We start from the raw sequence: 19,789 nt of genomic DNA, 5'->3' as shown, positions 1-19,789 counted from the left end.
GCTGATTTGATCCACCACCATTTCTAAGTCATACTAACCTCTTCCTACACTATTTTATTAGTTTGCCTTTATGTCCAGGCATCCATTATTCATGATACTGCTTTAATGACTATGTAATGATTATATAATCAACTATATCACACAATAAACAAAAACATTGATTTACTACAGATTCATGCAAATGTGATAGCATTCACAAAAAAAATAATCTGATGTACTAATGTGATCTACTGAGGATTACTGCTTTCTGACAATCACAAAAATACATAAAATGGTTATGACATAAAACTGTTATAATGCTGTTTTCTCTTGACTATAAAGGACAAAATCTTTTACCTCAACACACTTAATGGAAGGCTATGCTCTTTAATTAGGGTGGCCATATGTGCCGTTTATATGGGACTCGTCCTGGCCAGGATTTTAATACTGCCTAAAATATCCAAAGTAGTTTGACCAATAAACCAATTGTGGCGCTGCACGTGAGAAAGTGAGATAGAGAGAAACATAGAGAGTCTGCTCTGCTCTCTAGATCTCATGAAAGGGGAAAAGGGGGAAAGGGGAAGTGGTGTGTGACCAAGTATGGTGACCCATCCTCGGAATTTGTGCTCTGCATTTAACCCATCCAAGTGTACACACAGTAGTGAACAGTAGTGAGCATTGGGCAGCCAATGCTGCGGCGCCCGGGGAGCAGTTGGGGGTTCGGTGCCTTGCTCAAGGGTCTCACCTCAGTCGTGGTATTGAGGGTGGAGAGAGTGTTGGTTATTCACTCCCCCCACCTAGAATCCCTGCCGGACCTGAGACTCAAACCCACAACCTTCGGGTTACAAGTTCAACTCTCTATCCATTAGGCCACAACTGCCCTGAATGAATGTCACACAACGATCGACCTGAACAGTGCAAACAGCCAAAACCTGGATATTTTAGGCAATATAGAAATCCTGGGAAAGATGCGTCCCATAAAAATGGCCCGTATGGTCACCCATCTTTAATTTTGTCATGTCATCTGAATATTAGCATTTGTGAGATTTAATAAATTGAAACAGTTTTTAAGTTAATTTATCTAATTTTGTGTCTCTGGAAATTAGTCATCTGTGACACTGTGTTATGTTGAATATATATTTATATATTAATTAAATACATGTTTGTGTCTATTTGTTAATGAGGGATTGGTGGACTGATGTTTGTTTGTTTGTTTATTTATTTTTCATGGTGTTATTTTTCAATAATTCCAATAGGTTAGACAATACATTTAGGCATATTTGCTATTCCCACTGTATGTTTGCATATTGTAGTAAATTTCAGGCTGCCACGAGCATAAATAATCTATTACTGCATGCATCCACAAATGACAAAAATAATAAAAAATAAAATAAGACTGAAATAGAGTGCAATGAATAGAAGAAAGCAGATGAACATAAATAAGATATTTCCTTACCTCATTCACAAACACCCAGTGACTGTCTTTAGAGGCCAGGTTAGTCTCCACAGCCTATAGAGACACAAATATAGAATAAATCAATGTGAGCTGTTTGTGGCAGGAGTAAATGAGACACCTGACATTAAAGAGATGGCTTGAAGAAAGATGAGAGAAAAAGCATCTCTATCTGCTGGATGGACAAAATAAACCATACTAGACCTAAGGGACATTGCACAAAAGCAAGATAAGGGATTAAGCTGGGATTTTCCAGTTATCCTGGTTGAATTTAGCCCTGACTCAGTTGCATGAAAGCAGGCTAAATTAAGCTAAATTATGGAGATTCATTCTTTGCAGCTAGCCTGCTCCAGAGCAGACTAACAACCAGGCTAAGCTGAGCTCTTCTAACTCTGACCAATAGGAACACATCAATATTACCGTTGACTCTCTCACATACAATTAGCTGACTTTATTATTGGTCCAAAAATAAAATTATACAGAAAATACACCTTAAATAATCAAATAAATAACAAATAGGCTACAACCAAATGCATTTAATGTATTGTGCCCAAAATGTACGCTAATGACCTTTTTTAAGATATATAAAAAAAAAATAACATAGTTGCTACTTGTGCATTCAAGTTGATCAGCAGATTCTAGCCATGCAGCCTTTCTCTCTGATTTTACGACAGCTGTACCTTTTATGGTTATTAGAACATTAAAACATTACAATCTAAATTTGCTCTTTAAAGTATTAAAGCATTACAATTAGAAATGATATAGAAACTATGTAAATCACACTACCCAGGCGGGATCACCTCTCATCTCGTCCAATAGTAGAATAATAATTAATTATTGATTTCAAATTTGAATCAGTACTTTATAACGAAAATTATATCTTAAAATGAAAAAAGCAGGCTTTAGCAATCATATCATTTTAAACCATAAACTCCTGGAAAGTACAAGGATCCAGTGAACAAATTCAAACAGTAAACTCAAAACTTTTTTGACTGCGTTTATGTAAAGCATTTTGCTTTCTCTCAATACAGGCTGTTGTGTTGCTTCAATCTGACTTTAAAATGTAGACAGCTGTCTTGTCTTTATCACATACTTTCTTTGTGTATTTAGCATGTATGACAGCACAGAATATATTACTTTCAATTAAAGTTGCCATGGAACAGGCAGCCTGTCAAATATCATCTTCGGCTGAGAAACAAAGTGACAGCAAGGTAGAGAGTGTTTATCAACAAAGTGCGTTTATTGTCTTTAGCATGACTTAGCGCTGTCTGAAAGCATAATAAACTTAAGTACAAATTCATGGGATCAGGCAAAATATGCAAAGCCATGTACACTTAAAGTGCAATGTGGCAGCATGACAATATAAATAGCAAAATGAAATGTGAGCTGTAGAATAAGGAAAATGTACAAAATCTTGACGCATGATGATCTGGGATTACCCAGGCTTGAAAGTGATTATAAAACATTATTCAAATAAATGCATTAAATATTTGGAAGTTTATATTATAAAAGGTAAATACTAGATAATTTGCGTAAGGTCATGAGAAAGTTGTAAATACATTTTATTTTGTCAAGTAGGTAAAAAAAAGTGTGTGTGTGTGTGTGTGTGTGTGTGTGGAAATCTTGCTATTGTGCATTGGAGCAACTGAATTAATTTGGTGTAAATCATTAAACTGTTATAGCCTTAGACGCCTGTCCAAAATTAGGTTTTATGAGGAGGTACCTTCAGATGCAAACACTGCCTGAGAAGTTTTTGGATTATTAATTAAATGTATTGTATGTTTTAGCAAGTTGCTAGCATTTATTAACATTTTAGTGTGCTGCTAGGTGTGTTTAGCATATTCCTAGTCATTAACCAGGTTTCCAAGGACATTTTTTGTTAAAAAATATTTAGCGCTTTAAAATATTTACATTATAGCTGATGGAAATGCCAACTATCGATTCAATTTCCCATGTGTCGACACAATCTTTTTCCGTTTAGTTTAGTTCATAAATTCTATATCGATACTTCCAGGCCCGGATTAACACAGTATAGTGCCCTAGGGTGACCACATTTGAAGTGCCCCCTCCCCCCATCTAAAATATTTAAGAGCATTGTCAAAAATTCAGGAGCACATTCCGATCAATAACAAAAATTTGTCTTCCCATTACAAGGTAATATTTGACTCCTTACAGTGATTTACAGGGGCATTTTTTGTAATGGTATTTATTTCAAATTTTATTAAAAGTATGTCATTGTCAAATTCTAAAATCTATATTTATAAGTGGTTACACTTTATTTTGATAGTCCACTTTAGACATTCTACTAACTATAAGTAACTTTGTAATTACATGTCAACTAATTCTCATTAATTTGCAACTACATGTCTACTAACTCTCAGACTAGACTGTTAGGGTAGGTTTAGTGTTAGTAGAATAAGTTGACATATACTTGCAAAGTTTCTCATAGTCAGTATGTTGTCTGTTGTGGACCCATCAAAATAAAGTGTTAGTAGTTATTAAGCAGACAGTCTACTAATACTCTAATGACTGCTAGTTGACGTAGTTGCAAAGTTACTTACTGTTAGTAGAATGTCTAAAGTGGACTATCAAAATAAAGTGTTACCTTATAAGTTTTTCCAAACTTTCTAATAAAAAATAGAATAAGAACAGGTAGAATAAGAAGAATAAGTTACCAATCAAAAGAAATCAATATTAACTAAATCAGTTTCCACTACAAAGGTGGCACAGAAGAACACAACAGTATCTTTGTAAAGTAAATTTACAGAGGCTCAGAGGTGACATGGATGATTTCAATTCATAGCAATGTTAACAATTAATGTCTTAAATATAACATTTTTAATACAGAATATTATTTGATTGAAATTATTTAAATAACTGAAATTACACTTTAAAAATAAAAATAAAACACTGTCACTGATTTTATCACTGAATCGTCATTCAATTGATTCATTTGAATGGCTGATTCATTCAGGAACGAAGCAAGTGACTGTCTTTATGAATCGGTAATTGAATCACTGACTCACTAGATTAATTTAAAAACGCAGGTTCATTCATAAACTAAACAACGCTGTGTTTGAATGGTGATGCGCAGCGGCTCAGCTGTGACTGTTTTAATATCACTATCACATTTGCAAACTCCCTTAATAATCTTTAAAAGTTGTCACTCCTGTTCATCGCGATCTCACAAAGTTCCATTATAATCAATGAAGCTCTCTACACTGCACAACAAATCTCTTTACACTTTGTTTGTTATAACGAGAGGATTTGTGAGCTTAAGTAACTCAGCAATGAACAAAACTCCAGTATTTTGAGCAGTGAGTGGATTCTGAATAACATTGCATTCAAGGAATCAACATGTCTGCAAAACCTTACTCAATGCTGCAAAAACGTTGAAAGAAAATAAATAATAAATAGTTGATGCTCCCCTGTGTTACGTTGATCTGTTTTAGTTTAGTTTCTATGGCTGTGTCCAAATTCAGGGTCTGCATCCTCCTTAGGATCCTTCCTACCCGGTTGAAGGAGGAGGGATCCTCCGACGTCCGCAAAACCCGGAAGTCGGTGTTTGTGAATTTGGACAGCCTACCCTTCTTTCAGTTCCCTCCCTTACCCGTTGCTCATATCCTGTCGCCTAGCAACCGTGACAGCGCCAAGCAAGAAGCGGGAAAATGGACAAACAAAGAGTTATTCTCATTTTAATTCTTTTGGAAGAAATAAAGCAATTAAATAAATTAAATACTTTCTTTGCTCGTTGTCGGAGAGTTTTTTATATCAGACTACAAGACAGTCACATCCAGGTAAGCCATTATAGCCTATTTTTATTTGTTTTTAAGTATTCTACTAATTTCTCCTACAAATTCATTGAGCCGAAGCATAAACTTTAGCTTGTTTTGTCAGAGAAACTCCTCTCCCACTCCGCTACCGCTCGCTTCGTCCGCCATTACGCTCTGCCGAAAAGAATTATGGGATAGGTAGGACGGGAAAGGATCCACCATACCCATCCTTCCAATTCGGGGAAAAGGAGGACGTATTTGTGGGCCGCATTTGAAGGATCCTACGAATTTGGACAGCCTTCGTCGCGGCGCTGTGACGTAACATCCTTTAAATGAGTACTCCGAAGGATGCAGACCCTGAATTTGGACACAGCCTATGTCTTCCTTTGACCTAGTTTTCCTTAGTTGCCCTGATTGGTTAATTAGTTCCACACCTGTTTTCTGTTCCTCGCTGATTATGTTTAGTATTTAAAGTCTGTGTTCTCCCCTGGTTCTTTGTCTGCTATTTGTTTCATTGATGTGTTTTGCTACCCCTGGCTCCTGGATTACATCTGTTCATTGTTTGAAGTTTCATTAAAAGACTCTATTTGGATTCTTCTTCTTCGTCGTGCGCTTTACTAGCACGACACATAACACCCTGAGCTTAAACACAAATATCCTGATAGGGTTAGTCGCACAGGTGCTCCTAAATACTTCTTGATAGTCACGCACGCAGTACTTTTCAGTCGCAAATGCAACTAAAATGGTCGCACTGTAGAGCCCTGGCTATGTGTTGTGATATTTTCTTTTTTTTTAATTCACATTTCGCACAACCGTTATAGCTGCGTGCTCGACTCTGACTGGGGGAAGGGACACATACACTGTGACCTGACCCAATCGCAGTTCTTTATGTATTGTATCATTAACTATTCAATGTGTATGTATCTGCATCTCTTCCAGCAAAATTATATATATATATATATATATATATATACACAAAACAAATATTTTAAAGGTCTAGTCGTTATTGTAATCACTTGGTGCCCCCCTATTGGCTGGTGCCCCAGGACACTCGCCCAATCCCGTCTATGGATAATCCGGCCCTGGATACTTCAAATGTCACAAAAATTAGTTTGGACACACTTTTTGTCGAGAAAAGGGGCTTTAACACAAATAAATGTGGTGTCACATGACATAATTAGCCTATAGGCAGCGTCCGTGTTCATGGCGTTGCTCACGTTAAAGCACCTTTCCCTGTAGTTCAAAAGCGCATTAAATCAAGTCAAGTCAAGTCAAGTTGAGCTTTATTGTCATTCCGCTACATGTGGGGACATGCAGTGGAACGAAATGTCGTGTCTCGCAGGACCACGGTGCTACATAAATACAGACATACAACAATGAAGTAAGAAAAAACACTATAAACCTATACACTACTAACAGATTTAACTATAAGTATACTATATATAAGTATTTACCCTATACAAACTAAAAGAATAAAGGATAAAAAATACAACTATACGAATGCTTCACATAAGTATTATCCTATACAAACTAAAAAATAGAAGACAAAAAATACAAACTGTACATGTGCAAAGAGAGACATTTGAGTCAGCAGCTGGTTGGGGAACAGTGCAGGATGATTTGTAGTGCAAGAGCATGTAAACATAACATACATATATTGCTGAGTTTTTTGTGAGATTGTGCACACGCAGCAGTGTGTGTAAGTGTCCATAGTGCACCTAGTGTAAAGTGTGAGTGTCCATAGTGCACATAGTGTAAAGTGTGAGTGTCCATAGTGTAAAGTGTCCATAGTGCACATAGAGGAGAGTGTCCATAGTGTAAAGAAAAATAAGAATAAAATAAATAAAAAAATATATAAAAGTTCCATACAGTTTTTCTTTGGTGTGGTAAGGTTTGGGGTGGGGGGTGGTCCATGTTCAGGAGGTAGGGGTTTGCATGAGGTTTCAGAGGGGGGCGGGGTGGTTTGAGTTCAGGGCTCTCACAGCCTGGGGGAAAAAGCTGTTGAGCAGTCTGGCGGAGCGGGCTCTGATGCTCCGGTACCGTCTTCCTGATGGTAGGAGCTGGAAGAGACTGTGGGAGGGATGGGTGGAGTCCTTCACGATGCTGTTGGTTTTGCTGGAGCATCGTGTAAGGAAGATGTCCAGGATGGAGGGGAGAGGGGCACCGATGATCTTTGCAGCTGTGTTCACTGTCCGCTGGAGGGTCTTGCGGTCAGCAGCACTGCAGTTCCCGTACCAGACAGTGATGCAGCTGGTCAGCACACTCTCAATGGTGCCTCTGTAGAATGTGGTGAGGATAGGTGGAGGGAGACTTGCTCTTTTCAGCCGGCGGAGAAAGTGTAGGCGCTGTTGTGCCTTTTTGGAGAGTGACATGGTGTTGGTGGTCCAGGTGAGATCCTCTGTGATGTGCACCCCCAGGAATTTAGTGCTGCTGACTCTCTCCACAGTCGAGCTGTCGATGGTCAGTGGGGGGTGGTCAACGGAGTTTCTCCTGAAGTCCATCACAACCTCCTTTGTCTTCTCCACATTGAGGGACAGGTTGTTTGTGCCACACCATTCAGCCAGCTGTGCCACTTCCTCTCTGTAGTGCGTTTCATCGTTGTTGCTGATGAGACCTACCACTGTTGTGTCATCAGCAAACTTGATGATGTGGTTGGAGCTGAACTTGGCAGTGCAGTCGTGGGTCAGCAGTGTGAAGAGCAGCGGGCTGAGCACACAGCCTTGTGGGGCACCTGTGCTCAGTGTTGTAGTGCTCGAGGTGTTGTTGCCGACACGGACTGACTGAGGTCTTCCAGTTAGAAAGTCCAGGATCCAGTTACAGAGGGAATTGTTAAGGCCCAGCAGGTTTAGCTTATTTATGAGCTGTTGTGGGATTATTGTGTTGAATGCCGAGCTGAAGTCAATGAACAGCATTCTAACATAGGAGTCTTTATTTTCTAGGTGGGTAAGAGCCAGGTGGAGGGTGGAGGAAATTGCATCGTCCGTAGAGCGGTTTGGACGGTATGCAAACTGGAGCGGGTCAAGTGTGTTGGGGAGGCTGGTTTTGATGTTATGCATGACTAGCTTCTCAAAGCACTTCATCATGATTGGAGTCAGTGCTATGGGACGGTAGTCATTGAGACAGGACACAGGTGATTTCTTTGGTACCGGTATGATTGTTGTGGATTTGAAACACGTGGGGACGACTGCCTGACTCAGCGAGGTGTTGAAGATATCTGTTAGGACATCTGTCAGCTGTGCAGCACAGTCTCTCAGAACACGGCCAGGTATGTTGTCAGGACCCGCAGCCTTGCGTGGGTTAATCCTAGATAGGGTCTTCCTTACGTCGGCTGGGGACAGACAGAGCGCCCGGTCGTTGGGAGGTGTGGGCAGTTTTTGTGCAGGGGTGTCATTCTGCATTTCAAACCGTGAATAAAAGTGGTTGAGTGCATCGGGGAGGGATGTGTCCTCATCACAGGCCTGTGGCGGGGGCTTGTAGTCAGTGATGGTCTGAATGGCTTGCCACAGGCTCCGTGTGTCTCTGCTGTCTGTGAAGTGGTTGTTGATTTTTTGGGCATATGACCGTTTTGCTTTTTTGATGCCACAGGACAGATTGGCTCTTGCTGTTTTGAGGGCTGCTTTATCTCCTGATCTGAATCATATTCATATTATTAAATTGTATCTAAAATTATTTTATACATGGTAAGAAAAATATGAATTACCTCTCAAACATACTTAATTTAATGTTCCTTTAGTGTGCTAGTCTACGTTTACATAATTTTTTTACAGTGTACTGTTCAGTTTAAATAACCTGTAGTCCGTGCTTTTCAGCTTGACCACCATACCCCGTGATATAATGCCAAGCACATTTAGTTTTACATGGATATTGGAATGCAAAGTAAACATTTTTGATTAATTTGTTTTGGCTTGTTAGCTTCTTATATTTTTATTCTTGTTTTGTTCTGAGTTCTTTCTACCGTTAAATTTAAAGGATTTATTGGGGAGTGAGGGGAAATATCATGTTTTTTTCAATATGTTTGAAAACTGCATTGTCGAGTCAGTAGGCTATGCTTAACTGCACGTGTGAGGCGCTGGCATGATCACTTGATTTTTTTTTTTTCCCTTATAAAAGTTTAAACAACTTACAATAGCCTACTCCTTCATTTGTGGTCATATAAGAGTAAGACATTATTCAAAATATTTATTTTATTTGCATACAATCACAATAAAAACAAAACATTGTGCTTTTGTGAAATAAAGGAAACAAACGGTGACGCTTTCTCAAGAGCGCATCGCAAAAATGAACCGAAATTCTGCATTTTTTTTCTCTTTCATTTTGTTAATTGATTAATTATTTAGAACAATATATATTGCATATGGACCTATTTTATTTATTTTATACATAATAGCTTATGTTTTTCTCCGTTCGCAGAAGCGCTGCAGGTGCGTGACGTGCATGTGAATCCTCACGTTCATGTTGTTTATGCTGCTTTTTGCATGTATAAAATTAATTCCTGGAAAACAAATTTAGGTATTTTTAATGGGTCACAGCCACCTATCAATTTAAATTTAATTTAATTGTAATTTAACAATCTTGTCGGTTAATGGTTAATATGGCTTAACGACCGTCGGATAGGAGAAATAAAATAACTGAAATGAGCATTCCTATTTCCTGTAAACATTAATCAGAAAAATTATAATAATACAACTGCACCTGTTTATGATTATTGTTTGATTATCAAGTAGCATATGTATCTAATAGTCTATATAAAAAGTACAAAAAGAAAAAAAAAAAACTCATGACACTTGTTAATAAAAATAATTTCATGTAGGCCTATACAATTTAATAGTAGGCTGTTTTGTTTCAAATGGAAGTAAAACAGGCAACTAGCCTACAGCCTATAATTTACGCGATAGGATAAATTATGAATGGAAACAGCTCAAGGGCATTTTTTTTTGCGATACACCAAAACTTATGCGACACCGAAGTACACCAATTAAGTATCATTTAAAATAATAAATGTATAAAATGTTCATACTTCGTGTGCATATCTGTCCAATAAGATCTTTTACTCTGCCATGAAGGCAGTTACATTACTCTACAGAAGCACTTAAAAACAACAGTGTAGTATAGCCCATTAAATATTTTCAAATAAGATTCTTCAAAAGGATCTAAAACTAATTTATGTGAGAAAATAAAAGTATGTTTTTAAAATGTGATGCACTGTAAGGATCATAATTAAGAATGTAAATACATGATACTCTTGTAATTCATATGCCAGGCAAAAATATAATTCTATACAAGATGTAACCGTCACCTTGACTTCATATCCTGGTAATAGGTCTTGGTTCTTGGCCTCATGGCTTTAAAAACATTGAATAGCCCTGAACAAAGCAAAACTGAAAAAAATAAAATTATATATATTCCCTATAGGATTCCCCTTAACTAGGATATTCCTAATTTGTATAACTTTTATAATCAGATGATTCTACTATATTATACAAACTAGTACTCATTCTCAGTCAATCTCATTTGCAAAAATATTTGTAATATTTGTATGTGTCATCTTAATGTACACCAATGCACAATGATGCACATTATGTCTCAGTTATAACCTAAGGTCTTGTTTAAAGACTAGAGAAAAACTGATCTTTTGACCACCGCTATTCTCTCCATGTCCTTCTCTCCAGTTTCTCTTCATTACATGCTGACATAATGAGCCTGACCTGCTCAAATGTCAAGCAAATATTAAAAATGTATTTGACAGTGGAATATGGAGGAGGACTTTCATGTTTTAGTCTAATTAAAAAAAAAAAAAAAAAAACTTGGAATATTAATCTAATGTAAAACAAGCCCTTTGATCCTTTGTGAGTCACAATGTGACAATAGACAGGACATGCAACTTGTGCAGACATTTGGAATTATTAATTAAACTTTGCCTATTTGAACAAACCCAGATCACATTTACCAATGTAAGAGAACAATATTTGAGAAAAGGTTTCGAGTTTAGGTTTTGTTTCGGCATTTTGGTCAATAAGCTTATTTAATACTTGAGCTGATTTTTCTACCTCAAACTAAAAAAAAAAATCTGTTGACAACATACAAGCTAATACTTCACTGATGGTTCCGATGTTTCTGAAAAGGACACTGGAGGATTGCTTCAACATCAATAAAACAAAACTTTTTTTTCTTTCTCTTTCCCTATACAAGGGCAAATTAATGCATTAAAAAAAGAGAACGGTTTTGAAAGGAACTACTTTAACTACAAAGACAGCATTCATACAGGTTTGTCGTGACGTATTGTCAAGTATGGTGACCCATACTCGAAATTGGTGCTCTGCGTTTAACCCATCCAAGTGCACACACACAGCAGTGAGTAGTGAACAAATGCACACACACACACACACACACCGTGAACACACACCCGGAGCAGTGGGCAGCCATGCTGCAGCGCCCGGGGAGCAATTGGGGGTTCGGTGCCTTGCTCAAGGGCACCTCAGTCATGGTATTGAGGGTGGAGAGAGCGCTGGACATTCCCTCCCCCCACCTACAATTCCTGCCGGCCGGGGGCTCGAACTCGCAACCTTTTGATTACGAGTCCGACTCTCTAACCATTAGGCCACGACTTCCACGTTTTCAGAACTCAATGACACAGACAGACAGCTACTAGCTTATTTGACAATGTCTTGCACTTGCAGTTCACAAGCTGTAATACAAGAAATATTTTTTTTTTTAAACAGCCATGAACCAAATCAACCATCTTCAAATTCACATTGCAAACTTTTATTTGAAGTTTGTCAGTATTTCGAGATTTATTGTTTTATACTATAATATTTAGTTTATCATTCTATACTATAGTCACAGGTTGCTGGAGCCAGTAGCTCAAAGGAGTGCGAAGGAGGCAGAGACTCAATCAAAATAATGTCTTTAATAAAACCACATAGGAAAATCAGGAAATGCAACCACATAAAATGGCGTGAGACAGGACAAAGAAACTCTAGAAACCGAAGGCTTATAAAGACAGACAAACCAAAGGAGCAAACGAGATGATTAATACAACACAGGTGATCTGGATAAACAATGATTAACTAATGAGAACAGGAACGAAACCAAATAAGGAAACTCAGGAAGGACAGGGGTAAAACAAGGAAAAATAAGTCCCAATCCATGACAGCTATACTATGCTATATTAATTTTATTATAGTACATTAATTATAGTCAATAATGTAATTAAGTGTAAGATTTAAAATGGATATTTTTTTTCAAATGTTGCTTTTTATATATATATATACATACACACACATACTGTTTATGTGTGTATACATATATACATGCATACATACACACACAGTATATATATATATATATATATATATATATATATATATATGTGTGTGTGTGTGTGTGTATGTATATATATATATATATATATATATATATATATCAATGTCAGATTCACTTGCAAAAGCCAACTACTGACCACTTTTGCTTTTTGAGATACACTGCCATATCCATTCTGTACATGGAATTGTCATCAGCATGACACACTTGAAAGAAAGTGTGTTGGATGTAGGCATGGGACAATAACCGGTTTCAACGTATAGGCTACAAAAAAAAAAAAACAAAAAAAAAAAAAAACTTTCCCTCTATCTTTCTCTCCACCTACTAGCTTGTACTTATTTGAACAATGACTGAGACTTGGTGTTACGAACACTTCCTCTGTCTGACTGCCTCTTCAAGATGAATCGCTTTTTGTATTCCCCAATTGTAAGTCGCTTTGGATAAAAGCGTCTGCCAAATGACTAAATGTAAATGTAAATGTAAATGTAAATGTATACCACGGTTTGGAAAAGTCCCGGTTTCAAAACCACTACAATTTCCTGTTATACCGTTTCTGCGGTATGCGCTGTTTTTTTTATGTGCCGTCAAAGACGGAAAGTGCAGGACTCCCTCAGTTGTGTGCAGCGAAGAGTGAGTCACATGACCCCTCCCCCTCTGTTGGTGCAAGCAGTCAGTCACCCCTGTAGGCTCCTTCAAACACTCTCCAGACCAACAATCTTCTTGAGTTCAACAAGCTACCTCACACTTCTTCAATTTCTGAAGGTCCTTTATTCTTCGAGCTAGATGAAGGTTTGTGGAGTTTAAATGAATTATATTATGCATTATTAGATGTGAAGCATGTAAAGCCTGAGGTTGTGTATTCCAATATAGCCATCTTCACAGAAACACGTGAAACACTCTTGAAGAAATACACACACACAATGGTTTCCATGTTTTATGGGTACATTCCATAGACGTAACACGGGACAGACTGTGTTTTCTATTCCCTTACCCTAAACCTACCCCTCACTCAAAACTTTCTGCATTTTTAGATTTTCAAAAAAAATTATTCTATATGATTTATAAGCTGAAAAAATAAAAACACGTCCCCACAAGCTCATAAATGACTGGTATTACTATCCTTGTGGGGACATTTGGTCTCCATAGGGAATACCAGGTCTACATAAACACACATACACTCATCATTTTAATCACCTCTCGGATTTACATTTCAACAGAATTTCATGATGAAATTATCAAAAACCAAACAAATTATAATACATTTATAAAAAAATAATAAAATGTCTTGGCCCTGTCATTTAAACATAAATGTCCAGTCTGTGATATTCTGTCATCTAATACACATATTGCTCATTCTATCATTGTTGTTTGTCACTGTGGAGTTGACGTTTGTATGCCTATCCCTCCCTCAGACACCTGCATGCTTTTTGGTGTGTAGTGTTTTATAGAGGGGGCAATAAAGGTGGTCTGGAGTGACAGCAATGAAATGATGTGTTTATGATAAGCCTGCTGTTTGTGTACAAGAAGGGAAAAATCATACCCATAGCTGGATGTCAATGATTCCTGAGGCGCAAATCAAGATAACACGCACATATTCAATTGCATATAATTAGAGAGCCCTTCACCTCTAGATGTCATTCACACACCATACTGTGGAGTCCACTACTAGACGGCCTGTTTCAGACCCTATAACCATCGTGGGAAGAAACAATGCAATTGAAACAAAGAAAATTGCTAACATAGGCCCATTCTAATGAATTGTTTGTGTGTTTGTGTGTGTATTTAGCTCATAAAGCTCTGTCTGTCTATATATCCTGCAACAAAACTGGTGTAGTATTTTTCACTCGGAAATTTCTTTTAAATTTCACAAACTGTTACAAAAAAATGGCAAGTGACAAACATAATTTTTTATTTATTAATTTTTGTAAACCTTGTAAATTCTTTTTTTTTTTTTTTTTCAAAAAAATAATTTTGGAAAATCTATCTTTTTATCCTTTTATCCTTTATCCTTATCAGTATACATAGTAACAGGGACATGTAAGACATAAACAGCACTGTTAAAGAATGATTGTGAACGCATCTTCTATAAACGCTAAAGTTCCTCTGATGCTTTGCCACAACTTCTGGAGTGGGTTTGAATGAGCAGAGTTCCCTGGAGTAATCACTTTTGGTTTATCGCTTCTAGTAATCAACTTTTCTCTGTCTGCAATAACACGCGGTTATCTTAAGGACTGTCATTCCATACAGGAATAAACTTATACAACTGAATTTAGAATGATATTTTGTGATATACCTGTGGCTTATCTTTCCAAAACAAGCTTATTTCCACTCCACCTATCAGAGATTTATTGCGTTGTCACAATCCATTATTTTTTCCTTACAACACTTAAAGCATGCACCACTGTGGATGGTCTTCAAAGAGGGCAAGCATAGGACGGACTCCCCCTGGAAGCGCTTCAAGTTTTGATTGGAAAGTTACCAGCCCTGGCATTTTATAAACAACAAAATGGATCTCATGGAAGGGGATGCCTAAAATGCAAAAGAAAAGAGAAACAACACAGACAGAGACAACAGGAGACTGAGTTAACACTCAATGAATTGGCGTTCTCTGAACAGTCGCAACCGATGCATTAAAATGGTTGCCAAGAAGTGAACAGTGGGAGGGAAAAAAAAAACAGAGCGAGATTACAAATGAGAAACTAGATGAGAGATGGGGACTGACCTCAATTACAGTATGCAGATAGAAGAGTGTTCATCCAGGTATATGCCATCAGCCTTGGATGGTAACAGTATAATTCACAGTGATACAAATTGCCTTCCAAAGTGTGTGGAGAGCACATTTGTGTATGAATTGGTTAGTTTGAATATATGCTAACCCCTGAAAGCTGACTTTAGAACATAGATTCATCTTCATCATAGTGTATCTGGCAGCTGAAGGACTTGCGATGGTTCATATCACTGAGGAGACCTCCATTAAGCTACTGGAGAGAATTATTAGCGATAAGGATGCTATGAATTATCTGAAAGGACAGGCTTTTGTGTCCATAAATAGACATTTCAACTAAAAATCTTGTTTCAGGAGGGGCCAGTGGGTCCCTTATTTGAGATCGCCATCCAGAGAAGGCCTCTTGTTGTGGGGACTCGTGGGCCCGATAATTTGTAACCCCTGACAAAATGCAACAAAATTTATCACAAATCACAGCCAATCAGAAAGTCGTGTAGCTGAGACTTTGCTGTCTCTCAACTAAATAGATGAGTACATAATCAAATTAGTAAAAAATTAAAACATTATAAACCTTGATTACTGTTAATCAGCTAAAAATGTGTGTGGCCATGCAAACATGTTAAATAATTTTCCTTTATCTGCCCAAGGTCATAAATGGCTTAAGCATAAATTAGATGTTTAGCTTAGATGTTTGCTCATGACTCGATTTCACCCAGCATCTTAACTTGCATTCGTTCAGCTTACTGAAGTGTGCACGTGTGATAATGAACAGGAGAGCATCCTTACCGCAGAACCAGAGGATTTTTATTTATTTTTTTGCTGTACAATATGAGGACATAAATATTGTACATTCTGGTTCTGTCTTGACCCAAGACATTCTAAAAATGTGTTATCTCATGCTGCCAATGCAAAATGTAGAAACTGCAAACATGAGAAAAGAATACGAGTCTGTACTTGTCTTCCACTGACATTTTGAAATGCTCTGGGTTTTTAATGGTTTAATATTACAACTTACATAATAAAGAGAATAGCCTACTCTTATTGGAATACAATGCTTACTTTCTGATGTCACTACCAGAAAATAATTTGAGTTTTAAAATGTCTTATAAATAGACATTTTCTTGTGTTGGCTGCTATTGGCTTGCATTTAAAGTGGTAAAACAGGTTATTTCAATAAATTGATCTTTGACATATTGGTGTGCATTCTGTATAAATATGGTTACTGTCATTAGGCCCATTGTTCCTATGTTCTTTTCCAAGTCAAGACATTTCAGATATAGAAACCATTCCACATATGGAATCCTCTGTAACTGGTCAATATGTAATTTTCATCAATACTCGTTAACGTAAATGAACAGATGTGCTGTCAGAGGTGTGCCTTGGCTACGTTACAACAGCTTTAAAAGTAGAAAGTTTAAGAGAAATAGCTGTGTGGACAGTGCTCTGATATATGGCATAGTTGTATTTCTGGCAAGGTTTCCTGTATGCCTTCTTATTTGTCTAAATAAAGGTGAAAAAGCCCAAGCATACATTACCATTCAAAGTTTGGGTTTCACAGATGTTTTAAGGTTGTGATGCTTAATATTTTAATAACATGTAAACCATGATACATTTGATCAGTATTCTTAAAAAAAATAGTCAAAAGGTTTAAAAGAACAACATTTATCTGAAATAGATTTGTTTTTGTAGCAGTATAAGTCTTTTCTGCAGCTTATGCATCCTTGCTTAATATAAGTATTACAATTAAATAATAATAATAATAACAAAACCTTATTAAACCCCAAATTTTCAAAAGGTATACTGTAACCTGAAAAATATAATAAGGAAAAAATAAAAGTGAAAGCTGCACTTTTGGACAGTAATACAGAAATTGGTTTCTAGTGTTAGGGATCAAAATAACTTTTCCCCAATAATGATCAAGATATTCTACTCAGATCTGGCTCAGGTCCCTCTTTTTATCTCCTTTTACCATTGATTGCACATTCTGGTTACACTTTAGACATTCTATAAATAACTACTGTACATGTCAGCAAACTAATTTGCAACTACATGTAGAGTATTAGTAGCCTGTTAGGTTAGGGTTAATAGAATAACTTGACATGCAAAGTTACTTATAGTTATTAGAGAATGTCTGCGGAGGGAACCTCAAAATAAAGTGTTAGCAGATATCAAGCAGACAGTCTACTAATAATGAATGGTAGCTGACATGTAGTTGTGATGTTATTTATAGTTAGTTAAACATCTAATACGGACCATTAAAATAAGGTGTTACCCAAGTTCTATATTTTAGACAAGAAATAGCAACAGCTTCTCCTCAGTGAGCCAGGTCAGTCTGACTCCTGACTTCCTGCGTAACATGCAATTAAACTAAGGTGAAGAGACCCAACATAAAGCACACAAGCGGAGGAATACCAAATGATACTGTGATCTGGCTTTAATGATTGATTAGGGAGCAGCTCAGAGCAGGTTTGGGTCGGGCTTGCTGGAAAAATGCTAGGGGTGAGCTAATGAATTCCTTATTGTTTGACAGGGCCAATACGGAAAACAAAACGGGTTTGTGGGCAGTGTTAAGACTCTCTGCAGAGAGCCACTTTGTGCACTGGCCCGTATCTATATTAGAAGAAATAAACACATCATCATTCTATGGTCCAGACCCTCAGGAGGCATGCTGCTGGAAATCAAACCCACACTACTTGTCACTGTTATCTTCATCTTGTTTGACAGCTACACTCTTAATTCAAACATGCATTGCTTGTCATTTCACAGTGCTCAATGGAATACAAATGTAGAAGGAGAGAGCTTTTGGGTGAATCTCCTGAAAACGGTCAAAATCAGGTTTAGGTGGTATTTCAGCCCAAAATTAAAAGAAAGAAACAAGAAATATTTTGCATAAAATAAAATTAAGTCTGCTTTTAGGACAAGTAAAATTTGCTTTTCTACATAATTTTTTTGTCCCAATTCTCATTATTTTAAAGGGATAGTTCACCCAAAAATGAAAACAAAAATAACGACTTTATTCATCAATTCGTCTCCTCCGCGTCACCCTATAGCGCCATTTTGGAGAGTATCACATACGTAAACAACTTATGCAATGTATGTATGCGGATACGTTGTTTACGTTCAGATCAAAGCATAAACAACGTAAACAGCGTATCCGCATACGGTGCTGCTGACACAGAACAGTGAATCCTTGCTGTCTATGGGAGAGTCAGAAAGCTCTTGGAATGCATAAAAAAATATCCTAATTTGTGTTCCGAAGATGAACAAAGGTCTTACAGGTTTGGAACAACATGAGGGTGAGTAATTAATGACAATTTTTTTCAATTTTGGGACAACTATCCCTTTATTACAAAACAAAAAGAAAAAAATGCTGGTGTTGGGGAATGTGATTTATTATAATGAATTTAATTTTCTATTTGTTTTTCATTATAATATAATATAATGTAATATAATATAATATAATATAATATAATATAATATAATATAATATAATAGGTTGATTTTGGCATGGAGAAATTTGAGTCAAATATTTCTTAATGAGATTCACCCCTTTAATTTTATTCACAAATAATTGTCTTATGATGGCTTTCTTCTTCTCTAAGTGAACAGGGATGCAGACTGAATGGCTTGAATTTCGTGGGTGCAGGAAAACATGATTAAAGCTTATATTTCAGATCACTTACTTCTCCATTAGTGTGATTAATGTGGCCAGCTTATGTCCCAGGCGGGGGCCCTGCTTGAAAAATTATGCAATTACCACTTTTTGAATAGGAGAGGGAAGCCCTCCTCATGATGGCAAAGAGAGTGATGCTTGTGGGGCATTTGGGAGTTAAATTGCTCTTGCCGTTTCAGTCTCTCACTTTCTCATTCAACCAAAGATGAAGCACTTCAGGAACATTGTCTTGCACTGACTACTCGTTACGTCACAGCCATGCATATATGAGTAGCTTGCGACAGGGGATTTCTTTGTGTCATTTAGAGCACAAACTTTGCTAATATCTAAGACTGGGAACAATAACATTAATTTCTGAGATTAATTTTTGGTGTTTAACACATTTCAAATAATTAATGCAATTAGCATATTTTTTATTTTATTATTATAATTTTTTTTTTCAATTAGCATAGTAACTATCCTATTTAAAACTTTCTGTGTTTAAAATACTGTTGTACATTCATTTGGAGTTTCTATGTGAACATATATTCATGATTACAAATGCAGTTTTTTTTTTTTTTATTGTATTCACAGCACTAATATACAACTCAACTCAATAGCAACTGTAACAGCAGAACTTTTTGTACTGCACATTAAAGTATAAGCTGTAGATTTCACAAAAAAATTAAATAATACATCTAATTATAATTGGAAAATGTTCACATCAGAATTTTAAGACAACTGATCATATATTTATATTACTCTCACTTACAACAAATCTAAATCCCTGAATAATTTTTGAGCTGTGATGTTCAATCTCACTTTTTATATCTCTTAATAGAAACAATGTCGACCACTATTTAAAATTCTTAATTGATTTAAAATAC

General features: G+C 36.7%; 1 protein-coding gene across 1 annotated transcript in view; it reads right to left on the bottom strand.

The window, feature by feature from the left end:
• LOC306857857 (glutamate receptor ionotropic, delta-1-like) overlaps positions 1-19,789 on the bottom strand; it is a gene marked incomplete at both ends in the record, with an annotated part of 434,446 nt that overhangs the window by 68,135 nt on the left and 346,522 nt on the right. Inside the window, one exon of the mRNA XM_079398091.1 lies at positions 1,436-1,489. Coding sequence (XP_079254217.1) covers positions 1,436-1,489 — 54 coding nt within the window. The remainder of the gene's footprint in view (positions 1-1,435; positions 1,490-19,789) is intronic.

The sequence above is a fragment of the Barbus barbus genome, assembly GCF_936440315.1.
Source record: "Barbus barbus genome assembly, chromosome: 38".
NCBI classification, from domain to species: Eukaryota; Metazoa; Chordata; class Actinopteri; order Cypriniformes; family Cyprinidae; genus Barbus; species Barbus barbus.
This window is presented reverse-complemented; position numbering and strand designations above follow the sequence as displayed.